We start from the raw sequence: 25332 nt of genomic DNA, 5'->3' as shown, positions 1-25332 counted from the left end.
AGATGACATGAACGTTTTCAAAAATGTTAAAGAGATATTTTTCGATTCAGATGAAATTTCTGAAAAATAGAAGGGACTGTTGACGGTGTTATTGTTGCAAAGATGACGGACAATTAAAATGTTTTCTTTCAATTTTGTCCTTGACACACAATTTTCATCTCTCCCTTCGTACTTATTTTCAGGTTTCGGCTTATTCTTGATGATGGTTCTTTTACTGAAGACAACGATGATGTAAGATGACCAATGATTTATGTTGTCAAGAGTAGAATAATGTCGTCGAGGTCGACGCATAGCAGGAAGGCCGAATGTGGGATTTTAAACCCACAGCTTAATATTTTTCCTCGCGCGCTGTTTAAATTTTAGCTGTTGACTGCACGAGTGAAATTGATAGAACTCTCGCCACTTTGTTTTGATGAGAGGAGATGCAAGATGATATAGATGTGGTATTAAGAGATGTTAGACGTTATAGTTGTCATATTAATAGATATAAGATGTTATAGATATCGTGGTAATAGATAAACGATGTTATAGATTTTGTATTAATAGATGAACCACATTATATATGTATTAATGTTTTATTAAATGTGTTTGAGCATGAATTGGTATTTCGAAACTAAAGAACCCACATATATATGCAGTAAAAGTCAGACTATTCGGCATTCAATTATTAGAAAACTTAAGTAACTGGAATATTTTAATATTGTAGGAAAAAAAAAAATTCCTTGGAAAAAATTAGTAAATGAGAAATTTGAAATGCTATTATAGAGCTTATTTTAGATATACATTATTGCCAAACAGTGTGATTTGTAACTTGGAGGTGGTTGTGTCAGAGTTGGAGCATTTCTCTCACAGGAAACTGGTTGTGCGATGCCCCACCCTGCAGAGCAGCATGAAATTGATAAACAAATTTCAGAATAGTTAGAGAAACAAAGGATATGCCTTTATCCATTTTTTACAGCAATTCCACTTTTTGTTTGATGGACAATGAAACATGCTTTCGCTTTGTAGATACTTTGCAGCTCCGGAATCGGAAATTCTTTTTGACATGATCAAAAGTTCAAGCTTACTTTTATAAAATTGCTCTAACAGTCTGCAAAAAATAATAAGCCAGATAAAATTAGAAGATTAAGGAACAATGCAATCTGCAACATTAACTGAAATAGATAATTAGATAATTTTAGCTTACTTATACTGTCCATTATACATTAAACGTGCATGCGTAAAATCCATTATACATTAAACGCATATGCACATGCATAAAGGTATTATGTGCATGCGTTAACGCATTATGCATTGACACATGTGCAAAAAGTTTGTAGCTTTGAGGTCCGGATTATAGATCATTCCAAATTATGGATGTCTGGATTAAAGACTTTGTTAATCCGGATTCGTCGGGACGTCGGCGATTCCGGATTATCGATTTTTCCGGATTATAGATCATCAGTTTAAATCTGGTAAGATGGCATGCAGAAATTACAAAATTAAAAATATGAAACCATAATTTATGAAATAAAGAACAATTATGATCTAAAGGGTATCAAAATTTACAAAAAGAAAAAACTTAATATTTATTTGTTTACTTTATTAAACATTTCTTTCAATGTAAGTTGTTTAAGTTGCTTCGTTTCATGTGATAATACTTTCTCTTTAATTCTGTTAAACAGACATAATTTCTTGTTTAGTTACAAAGTTCCGTTGTTCAAGTCCAATAATTGCTGTGTCGAGAATACGGACTAATTTGTCAATCGAAATTTTTTCGTTTTCAATAACCTCTGTCACTTTCTTCACTATCGGAAGTGAAATATAATGACGAGGAACTTGTTTTAAATCATATCAAAGATGGAGCATATCGAGATGAAATACTACATTTGGTAAGGAATTATAAGCCAAATAAAATAAAAACATATGCGCTGAAGATAAAGATAGTGCTGACAAATCAACTTCCAATTCATTACGCGCCCGCCGCCCAGCAGCGTGAAATTGATAAACAGATTTCGGATTTCAAAACATACTTTCGCTTTAGATCCTTTACATATTAACAAATATATATCGGAAATTCTATTTGACATACTCGAAAGTTCAAGCTTACTTTTATAAAATTGCTCTAACAGTCTGCAAAAAATAATAAGCTGGATCCAATTCGAAGATTAAGGAACAGCGCAATCTGCAACATTAACTGAATTTGATAATTTTAGCTTAGCTTATACCGTCCGTTATACATTAAATGCGCATTCGTAAATGTATTATGCACGTGCCCACACGCATATTCACAGCTGTAAAGGTCTTACGCACACGGGTAAACGCCTATGTGCATGCCTCAACGCGATGCATGTGCAGAAAGTTTGTAGCTTTGAGGTCCAGATTATATATCATTTTGGATTATGGGTGTCCGAATTAACGACTTTTGACTGTATTACATTATGCAAATATTTTCATTAGTATATATGTTTTACCTTTGTATTTTATAAAATAAATCATAATTTAACCAATATTAATTTTCAAAATTTTTCTTTTATATCATTATTCTTCAATTTCAGTTTTCTGACAACCTTTTTCTATGATCTAATTCTATATTGGAAGGGGGAAACTTTTTTACAATATTTAACTCTAAAATATATATAAATTTGAAATATGTAATAAAAAATATGCAGTTTTTGAACCCATTTTGATGAAAAAAGTAGACAATGAGAAAGTTAATGCTAGAAAAAGTGCAAAAAATTCATGACATTACCATTTATAAAATATGTTTAAACTGTAATCCATTGTTTGGTACATAGATAATTGAGTAGTTTAGAAGAAAATGTAATACATGACATCATTTATTTATGTCGCTTATATAAATAAAGAGTGTGATTAATTATTGCGTTTTGCAGTGGTGCCAATTTAGTGACATCTTTGTTTATTGTTATGAGACATGTATATATATTAAAAATGTATTATTCTTATTGAAGAGAATTATTACAGGTAGCTAATATGTACACAAATATGCATGTTGACAACATGTGCTGAAAGGTCCCCTCCCCCCCAAAAAAAAGTTTTGTAGTTCTATCAGTTCTACAGCTCCCGTTGTAATTGACTGATCAACTTACGTTTTTCATGTCTCAGAAGCTTGGCTTAGATATATTAGATATCTGTATAGCATTATTGTTCTAACATTGAATTCTAACACAAAATCGAACTTTTTCTGAAATGATATTCTGGCTTTTTTCCATATTTCGATTGTACACCTCAAATTATGCCAAAGTGTCAAGTTTTCAAAAAATCGCACAAGCAGTTTTTTAAAATTAGCAGTCATATTTGTAACTCTGCAATGTGACTTTAATTTGGTGTACATTAAATAATATCACTTTTTTAATTATGCTTGATATCTTTTGCAGTTTGAAATTTAGGTTTAATTCAAATAAAATTCACACTTCCTTCTTATTTATTTTAAAAATCTGTATTTTGAAATAATTTTTATAAATTTTTCAGAAACAATTTGAAATATAGACTAGAAGAGAAACACACTAATGTGACAATCAAAATCGTAAAAACAACCTTGTGTTTAGCGTAGGTATAATGAAACACTCAATCGATTTCGAGGGCAGCTAAAGGTCCCTCCTCATCAGGAGAAAGAAATACCTAGAAAGAAGAAAATAAAAGAGAAGGAGTCACAGAAACACGTGGTCCTTATCAGCACTGCACATGGTTATAACTAGATTTTTAATCAGAGTTGCACTGGCCGCCTACTTTTACTGAGCCAGGCTATCTGATCGAGCATGAAAAATTAGCGAAGTTAAAATAGGAAACAAGGGGCAAATGCACCTTGTGCTAAAAATCTGAACTTCAAATAATGGAAAGCAACCACTGAACGTATTTTTATACCCTCTGGTAGTACCAAACACGAGGAGGTAACACCATCTATCGGCAAACATAACTGAATTAAGATAGTAGAATTTTAAAGGCATTAGGAAGGACTGGATTGGACTTCAAATCATTAACTAAACCTGCTAAATCTTTGTGAATGTGAAAAGCCTCAAGAAAATCCAATTCACCTATGGAAGAAGCCTTTTGGATAATTTTTGCAAATCCAAAATCAAAATTATGGTTAAAAGTCCAACTATGATATGCTATTGAAGACTTGTTAATTTCGCCTTTTCTGACATAAGATTCATGTTCCTTGATACGAAACTTCAACGCTCTTTTCGTTTGGCCGATATATCTTAAACCACACTGACACGATATACTATAAATTCCTCAAGAATTCAAGACAGAAACACAATCTTTTAGAATCGAAGGGTGAATTTTATTAATAGGGGAGAAATCGACCCCCCCGATTAATAGGTGAAATATAACCTATTAATTGTTAACACCATCCTAAAGAAGGTATGTTTCTAGGCATATCTGAAAAAATATTAGAGATTTTTATTAAAAAAATTTAAACGTATATGTGAGTTTATATATTAGCATGTGTTGATATTTGGTATCTTTGTCATAACTGATAATAATGCCAAATGTGGTTTATGCATTATGTTACAAACTTTGATGAGTTGCTGCAGTGAATTTTAACTTTTGATATTAATTTGATTGAATGAGTTTACTGTGTAATAATACCAAAGGGAAAATGGAATGTGTGCTAGAAACGAATGCTTTAGTATAAAAATTAGTTTCTTTAATGTTTTATTTTTAATAAAGTATTAATATTTTTAGGGTTTGTTAAACAGGTATAAAAGAGAGAATGACAGATTAAATAATGATATTATGCAGGCGGAAAATGCTTTGAATGAAGCCCTACAGAAGTAAGTTTATTGAATTATGTAGTCGTCTTTTAATTTATATCTCCATCAGCAAAATAATTTTGATTTTGATGTATGTTGAAAACTTTTGTTTTAGTTTAACTGCAGTGGTTAACAAAAATAACACCAAATTAATAGGCTTCAATTTGGTATTAAATAAAATTTTCATTATTTTATTATTTAGGTAAATACTATCGAATCTCATTTTAACAAAATTTCGCTACCTTGAAATCTTTAATAAGTTGTTATATTTATGAATGTTTGAAACAGCATTTTAGTATATAATTTAAGCATAATCTCAACAACAAAAAGAAAAATTACTTATGCATTTTGAAACATTTTTGAAAAATGTACATTTTATATTCAGTTCTTTTAAAGGAAGTCTATAATTTTTTGTTGGAGGGATTCAGGATTTTACATTGCAGCAATGAGAAGATAAGATATTTGACAAGTGAATCAAATTTGAAAAACCTTTTGTCATTGACTCTAGATTGTATTAAATAAAATAGCGTATGTTTTCGATCAAACAAATCGATCAAAAGAAGAAAAGTAATTCAAATTACTTTTCGAATTACTTTTCTTCTTTTGATCGATTGTTTTGATTGATTCGCAAGCCTTCATCTGTTAGTTGAGATGAAATCTGCAAGTTCTTCGTCTGGGATAGGTAATTTTGCAGTTTAATGTCTTTTGGGACTGAAGTAGATGTTTCAATATATTTCTTGAGAGATCTGCATTCTAAAACATTGTCTTCTGAAATGTCTGTTGTAATAATTTTCCATTGTTTAAATGTTTAGCCTGCTGCACATTTTCACCATTAAATGCCAAAGTTGTGTGTGGTTAAGATTGTTAAAATATCTTTATCTTGTTGACATTACATACATCCTCAGTGATATATGATAGTATAAGCATTGTAACTACTTCATTTTGTCAAGTGTGTGCATTTTTGATTGAGATAATGGTTTCTTCAGCATATATCGTTTTGATTATCGTGTCATACACCACCACCTCACCAATGCCTCTAAAAGATATATCCATCCATTGCTGATTTTCCTCCTCATATGATGGCTGCCTTGATATAAATGTTCCAACATGAACTTGCTTTATTTTATTTATTTATTTTTTTACATTCCAGGCTATTTAACCCTCTCTGCGTTACGGCCAGTAAATTCCGTAAAGAAGGCTGCCTTCTATATTAATTATACATGAAAATTTCTGCTAGTTTTTAATGTAACTGATTTCGATTTGGGTGTATGACATTTTGAGGAACTTTGAAATTTTAAGGCTGAACCCGTAACGCTCGGAGGGTTAAGAACTGTCAGGCTTTTTCTGGAATAATTAGACAAAAAACAAGCAGACAATGAGCACAGACCTTCTTTGAAATCATTTTAAATATTCTTGTTCAATATTTATGACCTGAACTTCGCATAAATTTTTATCGGTTATGTTATTTTGATTATGCCAGAGCACACGAGAGCTATTTGCTTAAGGGCAGGGATGTCTTCATGGATGATGTTTTAAGAAAACCTAGTTCGTATTCACATTACACATGGGGAAAACCTCGAAAATTTCCATGTAGTCAACCCATTCTCTAGGTTTAAGACTGGGTCAAACTGTCAGTATACAGTGATCTTATGCTTACACATTGGTGGGCAGAATTTTCCTTCTGATTTAGATTTTGTTGTTTAGTAGATTCTCTTTTTTATTGTAGTCTCTTAATAGAAAAGTAGAAAACCAACATCGTGTTGCACATTAGAATGAAGTAATGAAATTTAGAATGAAGGGGAAAAAGATAATAGTTTGTCAGGCTGTACGAAGCATTTTTTACTCCAAACATGAGCAACTAAATAAATAAGTAATTTTCAATTTTTGATAAACTAATTGTTTAAGCATACTTTAATTTGTTATAACACTGTGCCATGTAGAAAAGCTTTGAGTGTTCTGCTTGCAGAAGCACTTTATCTTTAGTTACTTTTCTTAATATTTCATATGCAGATTTTAAAATGGAAGAGCAAACATATTTTACTATTCCTTCAAATACTTTATGACTTTTTTTTTAAAAATTACACTACCTTTCAGTTACGCACTTAATTTTTATGTGATCCTTGTGATTATATATTATGAATTTTCTAAGTTACTATTTAAGAAATAAGAAAATGATGCTTAAATTCTCTCCTTTATATATACAGTCAAAAGTCGTTAATGCGGACTCGTCGGGGCTTCGGCGATTCCGGATTATCGATTTTTCAGATTATAGATCATCAGTTTAAATCTGGTAAGCTGGCATGCAGAAATTATAAAATTAAAAATATGAAACGTAATTTTTTAAATAAAGAACAATTATGACCTAAAGGGTATCAAAATTTACAAAAAAAAAAAAAAAAAAAAAAAAAAAAAAGCTTAATATTTGTTTGTTTACTTTATTAAACATTTCTTTCAGTGTAAGTTGTTTAAGTTGCATCGTTTTATGTGATAATACTTTCTCTTTAATTCTATAAACACACATAATTTCTGCTTCAGTTACAAAGTTCCGCAGTTCAAGTCCTATAATTGCTGTGTCGAGAATACCGACTAATTTGTCAATCGAAATTTTTACGTTTTCAATAACCTCCGTGTCACTTTCTTCACTATCCGAAGTGAATTATAATGACGAGGAATTTGATTTAAATCATCTCAAAGACGGAGTACATCGAGATGAAATACTACATTTAGTAAGGAATGATAAGCCAAATAAAATAAAAAATCTGCCCTGAAGATAAGGATAGTGCTGACAGATCAACTTCCAATTCATTGCGCGCCGCGGCTTCCCCCCCCTCCCCAGAGCAGGGTGAAATTGATAAACAGATTTCGGAATGGTTAGAAAAACAGAGGATATGCCTTTATCCATTTTTTTGCAGCAATTCCACTGTTTGTTTAATGGACTTCGCTTTGTAGATCCTTTACATATTAGTAAATATATATCGAAAATTCTATTTGACATAAACGAAAGTTCAAGCTTACTTTTATAAAATTGCTCTAACAGTCTGCAAAAAATAATAAGCCGGATCCAATTCGAAGGTTAAGGAACAACGCAATCTGCAACATTAACTGAATTAGATAATTTTAGCTTAGCTTATACCATTCGTTATACCTTAAACGCGCATGCGTAAACGTATTATGCGCATGCGCATACGCATTTTCGCAGCCGTAAAGGTCTTACGTGCATGCGTCAATGTGACGCATGCGCATAAAGTTTGTAGCTTTGAGGCCCAGATTATAGATCAATCCGGATTATGGTTGTCTGAATTAACGACTTTTGACTGTATTCCATTTTTCGACACATTCTCAGTTATGCATATAAGATAACTACAGTATTCAGAAGGGTAATTTAAGGAAAAATATCTTTCATTATATCCTACTCTGAAGAGCCAAACCATTATGAGTACGTAATGCATTTTGCGACCTTTGGCCTGCAATGCAAAACACTTGTAACTTACCTTGGCATGGGTGTCACAAGTTCTTGGTAGATGACTGAAAACAAGTTGTACCAGATGTTTAGTCAGTGGTCACACGAACGCGAGGAATTCAAACATGGTGGTGTTTGAGCTAGAGCTGCCGCTCCATGACATAACAAATGTGCTATATTAAGATTGAGCAAGCTAGGTGTCCAGAACATTAATTGGAAGTCATCCTTATGCTCCTTAAACCACTCCAACACTATTCAAGACTTGTGACATGGGGCATTATCCTGTTGGAAGATTATATTTCCACTTGGAAAGACAAATGCAATGTAAGGGTGCAACTGATCTGCAGTTATGTTCAGATAATCTGCAGCTTTCATGGTCTGTGATACCACAACTATGAATCCTATAGCAGCCCATGAGAACGTCCACCAAAGCATAAGACCACCACCACCAGTCTGTGTATGACCTGCTGTACATGGCAAGTGTTCGCCTAGAAGATGGTGTACCGTGGCATGACCATCAAAGTGATGAATGAGAAGTCATGATTCATCCTACTTGGCAACTTATCCATGGTCTAGTCTTGATGTTCCCAGTGCCCACTGTAGGCATAGTTGAGAATGGCACTTGGTCAACAAAGGCACACTGCGGGATGCCTGCTACACAGTCCCATACCCAACAGTATCCACTGAACTGTGTGTTCCAAAACACTTGCACTTGGACCTGCGTTTTATTGGGCTGTCAGCTGAGTCACTGTCTGGTTCTGATTTTGCCACACCAAGTGGGACAATATCTGACGTCCTTTTTCTTTCAAATGCATGAGCGTCTGACACCTTGGCCTTGTAATATCTTGTTATTTAATAAATAAATGTAATTATTGTTGAAGTGGCAACTGCTGGTGTCACTCAATCCTTAATTTGACAGTTTCATTGGGAGCAGTTCGATCACCCACCGTACAGCCCGGACTTGGCGCTGTCCAACTATCACTTGTTCCTGCACATGAAGCGCGAGCTTGGTGGCAAGCACTTTGGATCTGACGATGACACGAAAAATGCTGTGGAGTCATGGTTATCAAAACTGGCAGGAAGTTTCTTTGACGATGGTATACAAAAACTGGTCACCCGCTATGACAAGTGTTTGATCATTGGCGGAAACTATGTTGAAAAATAGTTTAAGACATGTATTTTCATGTAAAAATAAAATTGGATTTGAAAAAATTGTTTTACTATTTTTTTTTTTTTTTACAAAACGGTACTTAGTTTCCGAATACGCCTCGTGTTTCTCGAAAATACGTAGATAAAGCAAAAATGATTGGAAAACATGTCTGGGTACAATATCTCTTAAATGACCATTTAGTGTGTCTACCATTAGCTGAAGTTGAAATTAATTGTGAACTTGGTCATATAAAAACAAAGGCAGCTGTTGTTACAAATGATCCTGGCAGATATGTATTGGGTAACAAAACTGTTCAGTCGTTCAAAGATAAACAGTTCTTAAATTTAGAAAGGATAAATGCGGTTTTGACACGATCTCAAGTAAAACGATTTCGAGAAGGAGATCGAAGTAGAGACACCGAAATGGGGAAAAAAGAACTGTCTGTTATTGAGTCTGACGAAGATATTTTACTGCAAGCTGATGAGGAAGACAAGGAAATTAAGAAAATAATTAATGCTAATTCAAAGGAATTAATTGAATCTCAGCATCAAAGCAGAGATCTAGCCTCATTGCTTAGCGAAGCTAAAAGTGAAAATTTCGGAAATGATTTCAAAGTAAAGAAGAACAGGCTGTTGATGAAAAAGAAATTAGATAAAAATAGAAATGAAAGGGAAGTAATTGTTATTCCTGAAAAATATAGGGATCAAATGCAGAACTACACAAATTTGATGCAGAACCAAACAAATAATATTGCCACAACTCGGGGTAATTTGGTCAATACTCACCCTCCTAAAAGTCAAGCTTCTGTCAATGCTTCACAGAAGTCTGACAAAAAGTCTAAGCATTCATCTCTTCATGAGAAAACTAAAGTTATGTATATGGAAGTTGACTCACCTTATTTACCTGCTGATTCATCTTCTGTAGATAGTGTGTGTGATTATTGCCCTACAAGTTCCCCAGTTCCTTCTTCTCCAAAAGAAAGAGATGTGTTTGACAGTTTGTTAACAGCAGATAAAATAGTTTCTGATAAAAGAACTCATGAAGGTGCTTCTAAAGTTAAGAAATTAAAAATACGTTCAGGATCTATGCACACATCAGAAAACTTAGCAAAGAGGCACAAACATGATGAAGGATACTCAAAGTTGCCAAATTCAATGAGAGAGCAAGTAGCAGATAAGAACAAAGATTCATCTCGCAAAGAGCAAAAACTACCTGGCAAGAAAGAACTGACAAAATTAAACGATTCTCAGTTAAAAGTTCCAGATGAATTGCCAAGTTCTGGAGTTGAGATGCAAGTCAAAGAGAAGTTTTTAAAGAAACTAAACAGACAAGAACGAGTTGTTGAAGAAGCAAAACTGCCACAAAAGCCTTTGTCACACTCGCCTGATTTCGATAAGGAGTTTATTTTGCAAATTGATGTTTCAGACTCTGGTATGGGTGTCATTTTAGCTCAAAAAGATGAACGAGATAATGAACATCCAGTATTATACCTCAGTAAAAAGTTTACAGAAACTGAAAAAAAGTACTCTACCACAGAAAAGGAATGCGCCGCCATAATATTTGCTGTAAAGAAACTTCAATGTTATTTAGACGGGCATACTAAATTCCTCATCATGACCGATCATAATCCCTTAGTTTGGCTCAAAAATAATGTGAGTCTAAATCCACGACTTACGAGATGGGCACTAGTACTACAACCCTACAATTACACGATCGTTCATCAAAGTGGTAAAAACCATGAAAATGTAGACGCATTAAGTTGTACTCCCTGGCCTGATTAAATAATTTGTTTCTCTATATAGATAAAAAAAAATATTTTGTTCCTTCCTCTCTTCCTCAGTGTATGTTATTATGTTATATCTTGTATTTCAATTCTGTATTGTGCTGATATTGTTGTTTTGAAAAAAAAAAAAAAAAAAAAAAAAAAAAAAAAAACCCATAAACTTTAATTTATAAAAATATAAATTAAAGTTTATCTGGAGGGGGGAGAGGTTGTAATATCTTGTTATTTAATAAATAAATATAATTATTGTTGAAGTGGCAACGCCATATTTGTATAAAACGTTACTCAGCAACATGAGCTATTGTTTTAAAAGATTAGAATTCTGAAGATTTAACCAGCTAGGAGTAGTATGAAAATTTTGCCACTTAAGAATTGTATAAAATTTGTCTATCACTGTGAACTAGAAATAAAATTTATGTTCTACTAAGAAGATTGTCTGTTTTGTAAATTACTGCAAAATACATTACAGTCTCTACTCCTGATTTCGCCATCATTTATCCATGTTGCATAAATACTAACAATGGCAGATCATGAACAACTTACCAGTCATGCAGCTTCAAAGATACTGGTTCCAAGTCTTCTGGCCATTACATTCTGCCCTTTATCAAATTCACATAGATCAACAACCTTTCCCATTACTCATAATAGTAAGTGCTAGAATGTTTCCTTTCCTTTTCCAACAGCAATTAAATATCATTCCTACTTATCACTTGCCCTCTTTGTCATCCACATGAGTTCATTGAAAAAGTTGGGGATGGTCATTATGGTTAGGCTTTTCAGTGTATATTTTAATTATTTTCACAGTGTATTTTGACTGTTATGTGTTTGCGCTTAAAACTTGTCGAAATCTTGTAAATGTCATCAGCGAAGAGCTGTCAACATTAAGTTAGATGCTAATACTGAGGTTTAACATGGAGGCAGCATTTAATTCTCATGAATTTCCTGCCTTATGGAATCATGATGTTTCGAGCCCTGACTGTAATTCTGTTTGTATTTAACATATTCTGTATTGCAATAAAAAAAGAGTATTCTAATTCTAATATTCTAGCAAAACAATTAGTGCACTGTTTTTAATTTTTATTTGCTTCTTAGGCCAGTTTCTTTTGTTTTTAAATATTTCAGAAATAAAGATGATGCTGATGCAGAGCAGAGAGAACGTGATAAAAAAATTCAAATGTTAGAAGCACGATTGTCTGGTATAAATTCAGAATTGAAAGAGAAAACTAAAATATGGAACTTCTACTTGGATGAAGAAAAGGATCTGGAAAAAATTCGTGGCACTCTGATGTATGTATATTTTGATTTATTTCTATTATATTCATAGTAGGTACATGGAATTTTTGTTTTTAAACTGACAGTCCAGACTTCGTATGCACATATGCATATGTAAATTAAGTAATTTTAAGGACTTCTAAGGGCCATCAATGAAAAAATTTAGGATCTATCAAGCAAATAGAAACTGAATGAAGTAAACCTACATCCGAACTTTACTATTGTAATGTGTAAAAATAAAATAAATCTGTAAGTAGGATGCATTATTACTAAACATAATCTATAACCATTAATTATAAAACATATTCAATAATTAAAATAACTTTACAAGTTTTTTTTTCAAGTGATTAGTACTAAATTATAAAATTTCTTGAAACATTTATATTTTACACTCATAATAGTCCCACATATTTTAAAGAAGAATTGTGGCTTTTTATTTAAATTGTACAAACAGTTAGCATTATATTGATTCTTTCTTTTGTGCCTCATTTCATCATGTAATTTTTTGTGTTTAAAAAATATCCATTAAAAAGCACAAGGACACGTTACTGTAGTTATAAGTTATGATATTTTTAAAATGACGTTAGTATAACTTTCCATTAAAATCTACAAAACACAAACAAACAAATAACTAACAAATAACAAACAAATAATAAACAAATAATAAACAATAAACAAACAAACAAATAACAAAATGTTTATGTGTCTTTTTAATTTGAAAATATTCCAGATGTTTTAGCTAATTTACATCAATTTCATTCTCGTTATCATCTTATCTAAATCAATGTTCCCACTCCAGTTATTGTTTCGTCTCCTAATTTGTTAACATTTCAACAATGTACCTTTGAGGAATAATTTTCTCTCTCTGTATAAAACTAATTTCTTTTTCAATGAATTTCCTCTTCACTTTAGAATTTTCAGATTTAAATAATTTTCATCGCTTTAAAGAAATGCTTGTACTTGGATTGTATAGAAGAAACTACTAATTTTATTTATTTTATAATATGAGTATTGAAAATAAATATGAAATCATATAAGGTCAAGACCAGCACTGAAGCCAGCATGGCAGAATTTTTAGAATTTAATGAAGCACCGAGCAACAAAATTTAGAGCAGGCACTGAGGTATGTATGGTGCATTGAGACATATGTGATGAATATGTTAATTAACTCTGGGTTTTCACTTTCTTTGTTTTCATTTATTGGTTTGATGCTTGTGTCTAATAGAAAGATAGGAAAATAAAGGGAAGATAAACATATTAAAGGAAAGACGTCTGGGATTAAAAGAAGAAAGTTAAAATAATTTATCTTTTACCATAAATTCTCCAAAATATGTAATTTATCACAAATTTCTTATAAAATGCATCCATTACATGTTAATACTATGAAGACACTTTTCATTTTGTCAGATTTTTCTGGCAACTGTAGCCTTCAAAATAATACTCTTTAAAACTTGCCTTTAGAACTTCAGAAGTGCAAGGTGTAAAATCCAAAAGCAAAATTGTTTCTACTGGCTCTGTAAAAGCAAAAAGCCAGAAGAATTTTGGGAAAAAAAATTTCAGAAAAGAGTAGGGTAACATAAATTTTCAATAGAAAACTGATACACATTTAAATATTCTGAAACAATTACACAGGAAAAACTTTTAACATGAAAAAATATAAAAAGAATACAAATAGAATTTATTTTAAAATAATTATAGTAGCGTTTTTGTTTTTTCTAAGAAGTGTTTTTGAAACTGTACTTTATAACATTTATAATCTTGTTTATCTTTTATTTTTCAGAATCAAAATATTTCTAAGTCACCAAAATGAAAAGTTATGTCACCTTTAAAATATGGAAGGTGAAAATAAAAATGTTTTATTTTAATGTTATTTCTTAAATATAATTTTAATTCATTATAATTATTTTTACTTTTATAAAATGCATCCATTACATGTTATGACATGTGAATAAAAAATTTTGTACACAAACTAATTTTGAAATTATCAAAACATTGATAAGTTGACAAATTTAGTGCCACATAATAAAAGATCTCAAAAAAGGAAAAGCTGTTTTTGATGCAGTATTTTATGAATTCTTTATAATATTCATGGATCTGTTGCTGATCCTAATGGTCAGTTAGAATCAGCAACAAGAAAATGAATTCTTCATTCACACACACACAGAGAGAGAAAAGAAATACTTTGAAATGTTTATATTTCAATAGAAGCAGGGCCTCATGCTTCTAACCCTGGAGTATCCACTATTTATATAAAGAAGTAAGAAAGAATTCGAGCGCTAATCCATCAAATTCATACTTATCAATGCATGGCTAAAAATACTCCTCCAAAATGTTAATTCACATTCAAAATGACAAAAAAAAAAAAAAAAAAAGCAGAGGAAGGTTAGATGAATAAAATTAAGGATCTTTTGCCAGTTTTGGCTGATACAGTCAAAAGTCTTTAATCCGGATGTCCATAATCTGGAATGATCTATAATTCGGACCTCAAAGCTACAAACTTTCTGCGGCATTTAATGTATAACAGACGGTATTAGCTAAGCTAAAGTTATCTAATTATCTATTTCAGTTAATGTTTCAGATTGCATTGTTCCTTAATCTTCGAATTGGACCTGGCTTATTACTTTTTGCAGACTGTTAAAGCAATTTTATAAAAAGTAAGCTTGAACTTTCGATTATGTCAAAAAGAGTTTCCAATTCTGGAGCTGCCAAAGGATCTACAAAGCCAAAGCATGTTTCGATGTCCATTAAACAAAAAGTGGAATTGCTGCAAAAAATGGATAAAGGCATGAAGAAAGTGACGGAAAGGTGATTTGTTTCTCTAACCATTCCGAAATCTGTTCATCAATTTCACGCTGCTCTGTGGGGGAGGGAAACATCACAGGGTGCAATGAACTGGAAGTTGATCTGTCAGCACTATTCTCATCTTCAGGGCAGATGTTTTTATTTTATTCGGCTTATAATTCCTCACTAAATGTAGTGTTTCATCTCCATGTACTTCAATATAATTTAAATGGATTTCCTCATCATCATAAATATCACGAATACACATCAAATAGTTTTCTGGTTGCAATTTTCTAATTTCGACTATGTGTAATGTATGCTTTACGCATGTGCACGTTGAAAGAAATGTTTAATAAAGTAAACAAACAAATATTAAGCTTTTTTTTTTTGTAAATTTTGATACCCTTTAGATCATAATTGCTCTTTATTTCATAAATTACAGTTTCATATTTTTAATTTTATAATTTCTGCATGCCATCTTACCAGATTTAAATTGATGATCTATAATCCGGTAAAACCGATAATCCGGAATTGCCGAAGTTCCTACGAGTCCGGATTAAAGACTTTTGACTGTATTAAGAAATTTTAAGCACCCTAAAGCGTTTTCAAAAATACTAAGGACTTTTAAGTGTTTTTAAGGACTTTACGAACCCTAAGTACTTAGAGCTGTCTGTTGCTCGATCTATCAGCTGGAATGCCACCCAATATGATTGAAGGACTAATGACAACATGGGAGAAAAGATTCCACAATAAAATAAAAATATTCCCTAAAGCTGCCAATAAAGGAAAATGTGACACTGCTCTAGTCTACACAACTGAAAATTTGCATGAAACGCAGTTGATTGCGTGAACTACAGCAGCATTGGTAATCCAGTCAATTATTTGAATGCAATGCTAAAAAAATTTTGATAAAAGGTAAAATCAAAGATCTGATACCACTTATTAGCTCCTATAATAAAAACTTGCCAAATATGAAGTTTTTGAATTACAAAACAGAGTCATAGAACATACAAATTCTCCATCAGTTTGTCAAAAATGTATTCGATGCAACAATTCTTCACGCATTATCACACGTTGTTGACAAGTCAGTGAGCTTGGTGGATATTGCCTGAGCACAACTATTATACCCTCTCAAATCTTCGTGGGCTGTCGTGAGTAGAGTTTTCCTGCAAATACTCATTTCACGCTATTCACATCAAAAGTAATGCTTTGATATGTCATTAGTAAATTGGACGTTTGCGATACTGCGGCTGGCATTGTACACCTCGTTACTAGTCTGCCATTGTTCACTTCTTTTATTACACTTTCATTTCTCATGTTAAAGGGCTTAATCTAGTTAAATATAAAACTTCATGCAAGAGCTTGCTCACCACGACAACTTTTCACCTGTGAATTTGTGCTACTGATTAAACCTCTTTTCCCCCAAAAAAAGCAATTCTTTTTTTACCATGAGTATAACCCTTTATTGCGAACTCGTATACACTTGTTCATTTTCTTCTGCATGCATTTCGTGTTATGATTCACTACTGCTTTCGCTTTGAGGTCAGAAGAACCGTCTTATGGTTATCTTATGGTCATCTTATGGTTATTAACCATCTTATCTCTTATCTGAATGTATTACAACATCTTAAACAAACTGTTCAACTGTTTATTGTACTGGAATAGTAGTGCGAGTGCAAATCATTATCAAACATTTAAATACTTCCCAACCAAAGTTCTAGTAAACTTTGCCAAGTACTTAAATCGTCAAGAAGTCTAGCATTATCATGATGAAAATTAATATTTTGGCTGTTGATGACTGCTAGTTGTTTAAATGTCAATTGTTCTCTTTGTTAGTCCAGTAGGTCAACATGTGCTGTTTGATTACATTCCAGAAATTATTCTGCTTTAGATTCCATACTTTCAGTCCATATATCTAAAAAAATCTTTTACTTCATAAAATAGGTTTTTTTCAATGTTAATCATTTTGCTACTATTAATGTATGTTTTTTTTTGCATTCTCTTTTCAGCAGAGTTAAGTAAACTAATTTCAATTTTTATAATTGATCTAAAATTACTGTGTTTTAGTAAGGAGAAAGAAGACGCACTCAATAAAAAATTAAGTATTGAAAAGGCACTGAGGCAATTTAAGTTTTCCATGAGTAAAGAAAGTGACTATGGATCTGAAATGCAGAATGCTTTAACAAGTATTTCCTCTTGCAATGAGTTTATAAAGCCACCAAAAGGACCTATTGGTAAATATTTTTCTTCAATAGTCATAGTGATTTTTATTTATGCAAATGAATTCTTAAGACAGGAAATAAGTGTATGAAGTTAAAAATACTAGGGCATGATTCTAGTATTTATTATCATAATGTATGCATACTAGGGCAGATTTCTGCATTAAGCATGCCCATATATTAATAGTTTTGAATGTCCATTTATAATTCTCTGAATGAACAGTTAAATGACAGCAAATCTTGACATAAACTTGGGTGACCATTGTTAGGCTGCAGAAGATTGAGAGCGATATTTTAATTGGTTGTATGTTCTAGACTAATCATTTTAAATTGGTGGACTCGAAGTAATTTTAGATGTCCTTTCTCATAAGTACGGTGTCCATAGCTTTAGAGACTATAAATACTTCCATAGCTTTTAGAGACTATAATACTTTAGAGACTGAGTTTATGCATGCGAGTTTAACTGAAGAAAAAAAAGGTAGAAATGAAGAGGGTAGTATTTTGTCTTTGTTACTGCGTATTTGCATTGCCAGACTACATGACTCGTAAGGTGGGAGAACTTCCCATATCAGTACCGTAAATAAATTTAGTTCGCCAGCCGACATTTGGCGATTCTTCGAATTCTAGTGTTTCCATTCCTTTCTTTCTTTATATATTTTTTAAAATTTAAACACATACAGTCTCCCTATGTACCACAATTACACAACACAGGGTTTACATAAATATGTTAGGGCCCACCAGCGGCCGAGTGGTAAAATCGCTGAACACTGGTTGTTCGGTCCGAGGTTTGAAATTCGTGAACGGGCTGGCTGCATGGGCGTTTTCTTGGTTTTCCCCATGTGTAACATGTATACGAGCCAGTTTCCCTTAGAAAGTCCTCCATGAAGGCATCCCTCCCCTTAGGCAGATAGCCCTAGTATTCTTTGTCGTATTCTCAATACACCATACACACCATAAATATGTTAATAAAAAAATTAAACCTTACTTGCAGTAATAAAACAAATAAAAACACAGAACCACAAACAAGCGAATCATATGAGAGCGCTTTTCAACAGTCTTTTCATAATCTCAGAGAAGGGTATATTTCCATTTATGCAATCTTCCAAAGTATCAGTTGACACGACCTCAAAAATATTATTCTTATATTCAGTTTCAGAATTAATAGGTGGATATCCTGCAAGAACAAAAATAGCCTCATAACTGATTGTTCTATATAGTAATATGAAGAGTTGAGTCTTTGAGATTTCTTTTGTTAATCTTCTATGCAAGAACATGTCCTCAAACACAAGAGCCATAACGAAAGGAAAGCACAGTACTCTGTTTATACATTAGTTTCTTAACTTCAGTGTACTCTGAAAATATTTTTGGCAGTTTGGTGAAGACTATTTATAATTTTTTCACATTTACTAATGTGCTATGTCAAAATTCCACCGAGTATGACACCAAGATACTTAGAACCTTAAGCAAATTCCAAGGTTGAAACATCGAGGATCAAAGGGGCAATATTTTATTCATCAGACAACTGGCATTCTGGAAACATACTTTATGAAGGTCTGAAAGCAAGTTATGAGAGATTGCCCAATTGAAGATAAAATCTAACACCGCTTGAGCTTAAAAAGGAATACTTGTCAAAAGCTTTCTTTGGAAAATTAAAAGTAAGTCATCTGCAAGTACAACTTTCAAACAACCATAGAGGTGATATAAAAGATCATTTATTATTATGTTTGAAGGAATAAGACCAGACACAGGACCTCAAGGGCAACCTTTTTTCAGGGAATACACCTTATTTTCCAAGCCATGCAAAAGCTCAGTGGTCTTCTTGTTTAAGCAGGTTATAGATGTTATGTAGTATACCAGCATTTTTTAGAATTTTTAAGGTAGGTGACCACCAAGCATAAAGCACCTTTGAAATCTCGAAATATAAGAACTTCATTTGCTTTCTATACTGCAAGATATTACTAAGGTGAATAAGAGTACCTTCGATAGACTTCCGAAGAGTAAACCAAATTGATAATTACTATAAAAATGTTTCTGTCTCAGATATTAATTTATTCTATTAACAAAGAGAGCTTTGAGATATTTTCTCAAAGTCGGTAATAGGCTGCTGCATCAAATGCTGTCAAGATACAGAATCCTTGCATCATAAATTTTAGGGATCAAAACAACCTGAGCTCTTTTTAATAAAAAATAGCTCTTTTTAATCTTTCCCACACAATAGTGTGGGAAAGATTCCCAATGATAAAGTTTGAAAGGTCTTTGCAAAAAGGTGTTATCCATTACATGAAAGTGCTGTATAATTTCATTGGAAAGAGAGAGAGTGGCCCTGGTGATTTGTTCTTCAGATTTTTTATAACACTGTTAACTTTTGAAATAGAGAACTGACATTCAGTATATGAAATATGCAGCTCCTTTGTCTTAGTACAGATTTTTAATTTATTATTAAATTGGTATTTCTGATATATGCTCTCCATCACTCAGTCCTTTTATGGATAGCTGGATGCTCAGCTGCAAAGTTCATGTTGGTATATAATAGATTGAGAAAGCCTAATTTACAGCTTATAAAATCTCTTTATTTTTGCTTGTTGTTAGATCTGCATTATATCAATATGTTTAGAACTCAGGTTATTTTTTTAGTGTTGCGTTATAAGGTGTTTTCTCCCTCCTGTCTATGCTTTTGTGGTATAACGATAGCACACTCTGCACGTATACGAGAGGTCCAGGTTTGAATCCTGGTGAGGGCATTGCTCATTTTTCATATCTCCTGCTCAAAATAAATTATGACTCTACAGTGGCACCCGGACTAAAAGGTGATGGATGATAACTCTTCAACACCAGGATTAGGCAATTGGGTCCTCTACTTCTTAGTCATTTTTTAAAAAAATGGAGTATATATATCTCCCTCCTTTCTGCATGCCTTCATGGTGCAACGGTAGCACACTTGGCACATACCATTGACAGGACACCCTATATTGACAGTATGATTTTGCCCATTTCCACCGCAGTTTTGAGGTAGAGCACCCCAGGGGGTGGGTCCGAGAGTCCCCCACTCCTTTCTCCTACAACCGATCCACACAAGAAGACTTTCAGCTTACCATATATTTAGAGTGCTCTCATACCGCAAAGACACCACAAACATCCATGCGTACTTTAGGATTCGAATCCATGCCTTTTTGTAATCCATTTGGACGACAAAAGAAAATACTCAACCTTTATTGGTCAGAGGATTATTTTAATTTTTAAATCCTTATAAATCTCTCTCCGTCATCATGAGTAGAGAAAATTTTGCTAGTTAATGCAAAGTATTGAATTTATTAAGTCATTTTCAACATAACATTTAGAACTGTAATAAGGAATCAAACTTTCTTTCATATCCGCATGAATTGACGCATATGTAACAATACAGTTTCTTTAGATATAATTGTCAGCAAGGTGTCAGTAATTTAAGTTTCAATGAAGATTCAGTTTAGTTTAGTTGGCTGATCAAGGTAAAGCATGTAGAAGCTATCTGCCTAAAAAGATAGATGCTTTCATGAAGGATTTTTTAAGTGGAACTAGTTCATTTGTATGTTACAAATGGAGAAATCCATATGGAAGCTCAATGCTGCTGACTTGTTAGTCGGTAGTCAAGCCAAAGTTCAAAGATTTTTATGTTTTTAGCCAGTGGTGGTCCATGGTGAAGATTCAGATAAAACTGGAGTTGCAATTCACTTCTGTGTGGGCAGGGGCTCAAAATTCAGAGTTCATATCTGTATTGAGATATTAATCATTTGATTGATATTAATCAACAATAATCAAGATTTTAATTGTTTGATATTAATCGATTGAGATATTAATTTATTATTGAGGTATTAATTGTTCTGTATTGAGGTATAATTCCAGAGTTCAGTCCTGTATTGAGATATTAATTAAATGTATCATGTGTGTTAAGCTATTTTGCATGCCGGAACCAGCAATAGGAAGTATTAACAATGCATGTGAAGAAAAATTTATATTATTTTTTAATGCATTTTAATAGTGTATATCATATGATTATGTAGAATTAATGGTTATAAGAGTTTGCATCTTTTGGGGATGGGTACTGCTGAAATTATTACTGTTAAGTAGATTTAGATTGTATTTTAATTCCTGTTTTCAGCAAAATATTAAACTCCATTGTCAGCAAAATTCAGTCACTGTAGAATTTTTCATTTTGTGGGTTTATTTATATTTTATTACTATGTTCTTTATAATTTTTAGGTCAATATTTAGAAGTATTAGATCAGAAGTGGAGTTTTGCTGTAGAATTTTGTTTGTCAGAGAAAATTCTGCGAGCTTTCATTTGTGATAATTTTCAAGACGAAAAGCTGCTGCACAGAATATTATCTGACCATTTTAATCAATCAAATATGCCTAGAGTTTTCATAAGTAAATATTTGCCAACAGTGAGTATAAAATAGAACTGGTTTTTGTATTTAAATAGTATTTTATTTTTTAGAATCATACATTATAATCTAGTAAGTAATGATCACAAAAATCTAGGACATATAATGTAATATATGCTAGGCATGTATTGTTTGTCTATGAAATAGCAATATTATCGATATTGCATGTCTTCATTTATTTCTGTTAAAAATTATCCTCATTACTAGCTGGCTTAATGTGATTTCTAAAATAAATATAGATGTTAATGCTCAGTGAAAAGGAGATATTTCACTGTGCAAACTTTGTCTCACATTTATGTTATATAATAACTAACAGATATATCAAAATTATGAATTCTAAGTTTCCTGGTTTTATATTTATTGGAATCACAAAAATGCTGCTGTTGAAATTTATGTTCAGTTCTACTGAGTTTGATTATTCAGATGTTCCAGTTCAGTTATATAGTTCCAATCTAACTGTAAAGCATTCTTTGTCAGTAAAGCATTCTTTGGTCAAACATAAGCAAATTCGTGCCTTATGAACATATGAGTAAAGCAAGAAATGCATAATTAGCAAATTATGAAATTAAACATCAATGACAAGCTGATGCTAAGACTAGCTATCATCCATCGGGCCATGACCTTAAAATACTGCCGGAATTTGTGAATAAAAGATCTATCATTTTAAAAGATAGCATGGCTTACCACAGAATATTTAATAAGAACATTCCTGCCTCCTCTTCTTGTTAGTGATGTCTCCTAAATAAAAAATTATGTAACTTGTGCTATATGACATTTTTTACATTTGTTTGACTATAAAATGCACTCCAGTGTTTGGCGGATTTGTTCTGAAACTCTGTAGATGTTATCAACAATTTTAAAGATTTTTAAGTGCCGCTAAGCCTAATAATTTTTTTGATGGCAGCCATTGCTTGTTTACATTTGAAACAGCAGAGTAGTGGATTGCTTGCCAATCTAGAGAAACGTAGCTTCGCAACAACAAAGATAACGGCTTCATTTATTATTGCAAATTAAATCATGCTTAATCCTTTCTGGAATTTTTTCGATGAAATAAGTGTTTAATATTTACTGCGTAATTTTTAATACAGGTATTTTGAGTTTTTATGTATTTTTGCCTTGTCGCAAAGTGAGAACTGAATTAATTGAATGTGAAATACTCAATCGTCTGTGAAAAACTGTTTTTTTTTTTGTTTTGTTCGCTTAATTTCTTTTATACATCATTCTAGCTTTATTATAGTATTTGAATAGAACATGTGGCAACGATTAGATAATTCATTAAATGATATAAATTTTGTGCATTCTGAGTTATAATATGAACGAAATATAATACTGTTAAGTGAACCTAGCACCATAGTGTCGCTATGGTAAAGAATAGAGTGAATTTTAAAGAATGCATTTATTCTATTGTAGTTTATGAGCTGTCAGTGAAATAGATTTAATTTAATCCAATAAGTTTAAAGGAAATGCAAGAAAAAATGTGTATAATTTAATATTCCGTACAAGGAAGTCATGTGGTGTACACATCAGTTTTTTTTTTTTTTTTTTTTTTTTTTTTTTTTTTTTTTTTTTTGTTGTCGTTGTTGCAGTCATTTAGGTAGACCCATGTTTTATCAAGGGCCACAATGCATTTTTATTTATCTTCTGCTAAATAGTTTTCATTCAGGGTTCTACAAATTGTTCTGCATTGAATCACATGCCTTGGTGAAAGCTTGTAAACATTATGTTTTTTACATATTTAAATTGTAATCGTAGTTTATTATTTTATTTATTATTGCTGCAGATGTATTTAAAGTCTTTACAATCAAGGCTTAATTTCTGAAATTGGAAGTGCTGGAGCCCTAAGGAAGGCCATTAGGTAATAAAAACAAAGAAATAAAATAAATGATAAACTAATTTAATAATTAAAATTTAATATATATAATGAAAATTTAATAAATTATTAAATTTATAATAAATAGAATAAAATTAAATACCAGACCTAGTCTTATTTGGAGCTGCAAGTGAAATTACACTTTCACTCAAAAACAAGGAATAGTCCAGTTATTTTGCCCAGCTGAATTTAAGCCCTGGATATATAGTATAATGTACTATTTCAGTCAATGATATCAACAAAAATTGTTCTTTATACAGCACGCCAATGATAAAGCAAATAAATAAAGAAAGAAAATGGTTAAATTATCACTAACAACAATAAAGAAAACACTAACAACAGTATGAGAGTATGGAAGGAAATTTTAATGGAGATGTTTAGATATAAAAATAAAGAGAGAAGGACCCAACATTATCTCATTGATATATTCTAGTTTCCAAGTGGTAGAATATGACAGAGGAAAAAATTTCCCCCCAGACCCAAAAGGGTTGATCTATAAGCTGAGAAAAATGTAAACTTCTGTACAAGTGACAATTTTCATACCTTATTTATTTACATCATTCCATAAAGTCTGCAGGGGTTCTTTTCCATGAGAAATCACTAGCATTGGACGAAAACAACCATGGTGATCACTTTTAATAATTTCGGGAAGGTAAAATTTATGAACTCTCAAATTTTTTTCCACTTCCTAGAAAATAAGCCTTTGGCATATTGGTGGACGTGCTTTCCTCAAAAGTCTCAACCTCCGAGAAAGAGGTTTATTTCACAGAGAAAGACAGACATGCATTTATGAAACGTATTATTAAAATAAAATTTTTGAGATGAAAGGATTTTGTACTAAAATTTTGGTTCAGTTATATGAAAGTACCAAAGACCTCTTATTTAGAGCTCTGGTTAAAATTATTCCGATTAAAATTATGTGTACACCGTTAAAATTACAGTTTATTTCAAAAACTGAGAACTACTGGAGTCGGGATCCAATGCAATTTAAGCTCTGTTTGTAACTGATTTCTTTCCGTGTAGAAATATTGATTACAAGTTTTTCTCTTTCCTATTAATAATTTTGCTTAGTTAGAAATTTTCTTCCTATGCATTTCATAAGCTTTTTTGAATTATAGAATAGAAATATTTCATATGGGAAAGTGCAAAAGCATATCCTTCAATCCACAGTTTGTTTACATGTGACGTTTTGAAAGAAGAATAAATTTAAAAGTAGCAGACAATATTTTTCATTTCAGCTAACAAGCTGTTGTAAGAAATGTTTATTCCAAAACACTTGCTTTTAAAAAGTTCTTTATTGAAAACGTTCTAAAATTGTGTAAACACTCTCTATATTTCAGTACTATAAGAAATAAAATACTGTTTTTTTTAATTCTAAAGTGCACTTTTTTCTAACATAAGCACTTCTAAAAATGATGTTCTCTCAGAATTGCAATTTTATTTTTTCGAATATTATTGCACTTTGCATGAAAGCATGAGCTTGTAGGCTGTAATCCATCACCCCTATTATTTGTTGTTTTTACATACTCAAAAGGTGATATATTTTAGGCTTAAAAGACAAGATGGCTGTTAAGAATCATTTTCTGATATTGGTTTAGAAGGAAGTGATGAATATGGCA

General features: G+C 31.9%; 1 protein-coding gene across 2 annotated transcripts in view; it reads left to right on the top strand.

Annotated features, from left to right (window-relative positions):
- LOC118181627 (structural maintenance of chromosomes protein 6-like) overlaps positions 1-25332 on the top strand; it is a 144878-nt gene that overhangs the window by 71670 nt on the left and 47876 nt on the right. For both annotated transcript variants that reach the window (XM_035350790.2, XM_035350789.2), the window contains 4 exons: positions 4690-4778; positions 12273-12437; positions 17271-17437; positions 21659-21843. In XM_035350790.2, the coding sequence (XP_035206681.2) occupies positions 4690-4778; positions 12273-12437; positions 17271-17437; positions 21659-21843 (606 nt within the window). The remainder of the gene's footprint in view (positions 1-4689; positions 4779-12272; positions 12438-17270; positions 17438-21658; positions 21844-25332) is intronic.

Source organism: Stegodyphus dumicola, chromosome 1, assembly GCF_044657685.1.
Source record: "Stegodyphus dumicola isolate Sdum_Otavi_A_Nest chromosome 1, ASM4465768v1".
In the NCBI taxonomy this organism is placed as follows: Eukaryota; Metazoa; Arthropoda; class Arachnida; order Araneae; family Eresidae; genus Stegodyphus; species Stegodyphus dumicola.
The sequence above is the reverse complement of the archived record's forward strand: the minus strand, read 5'-3'. Positions and strand labels throughout refer to the sequence as shown.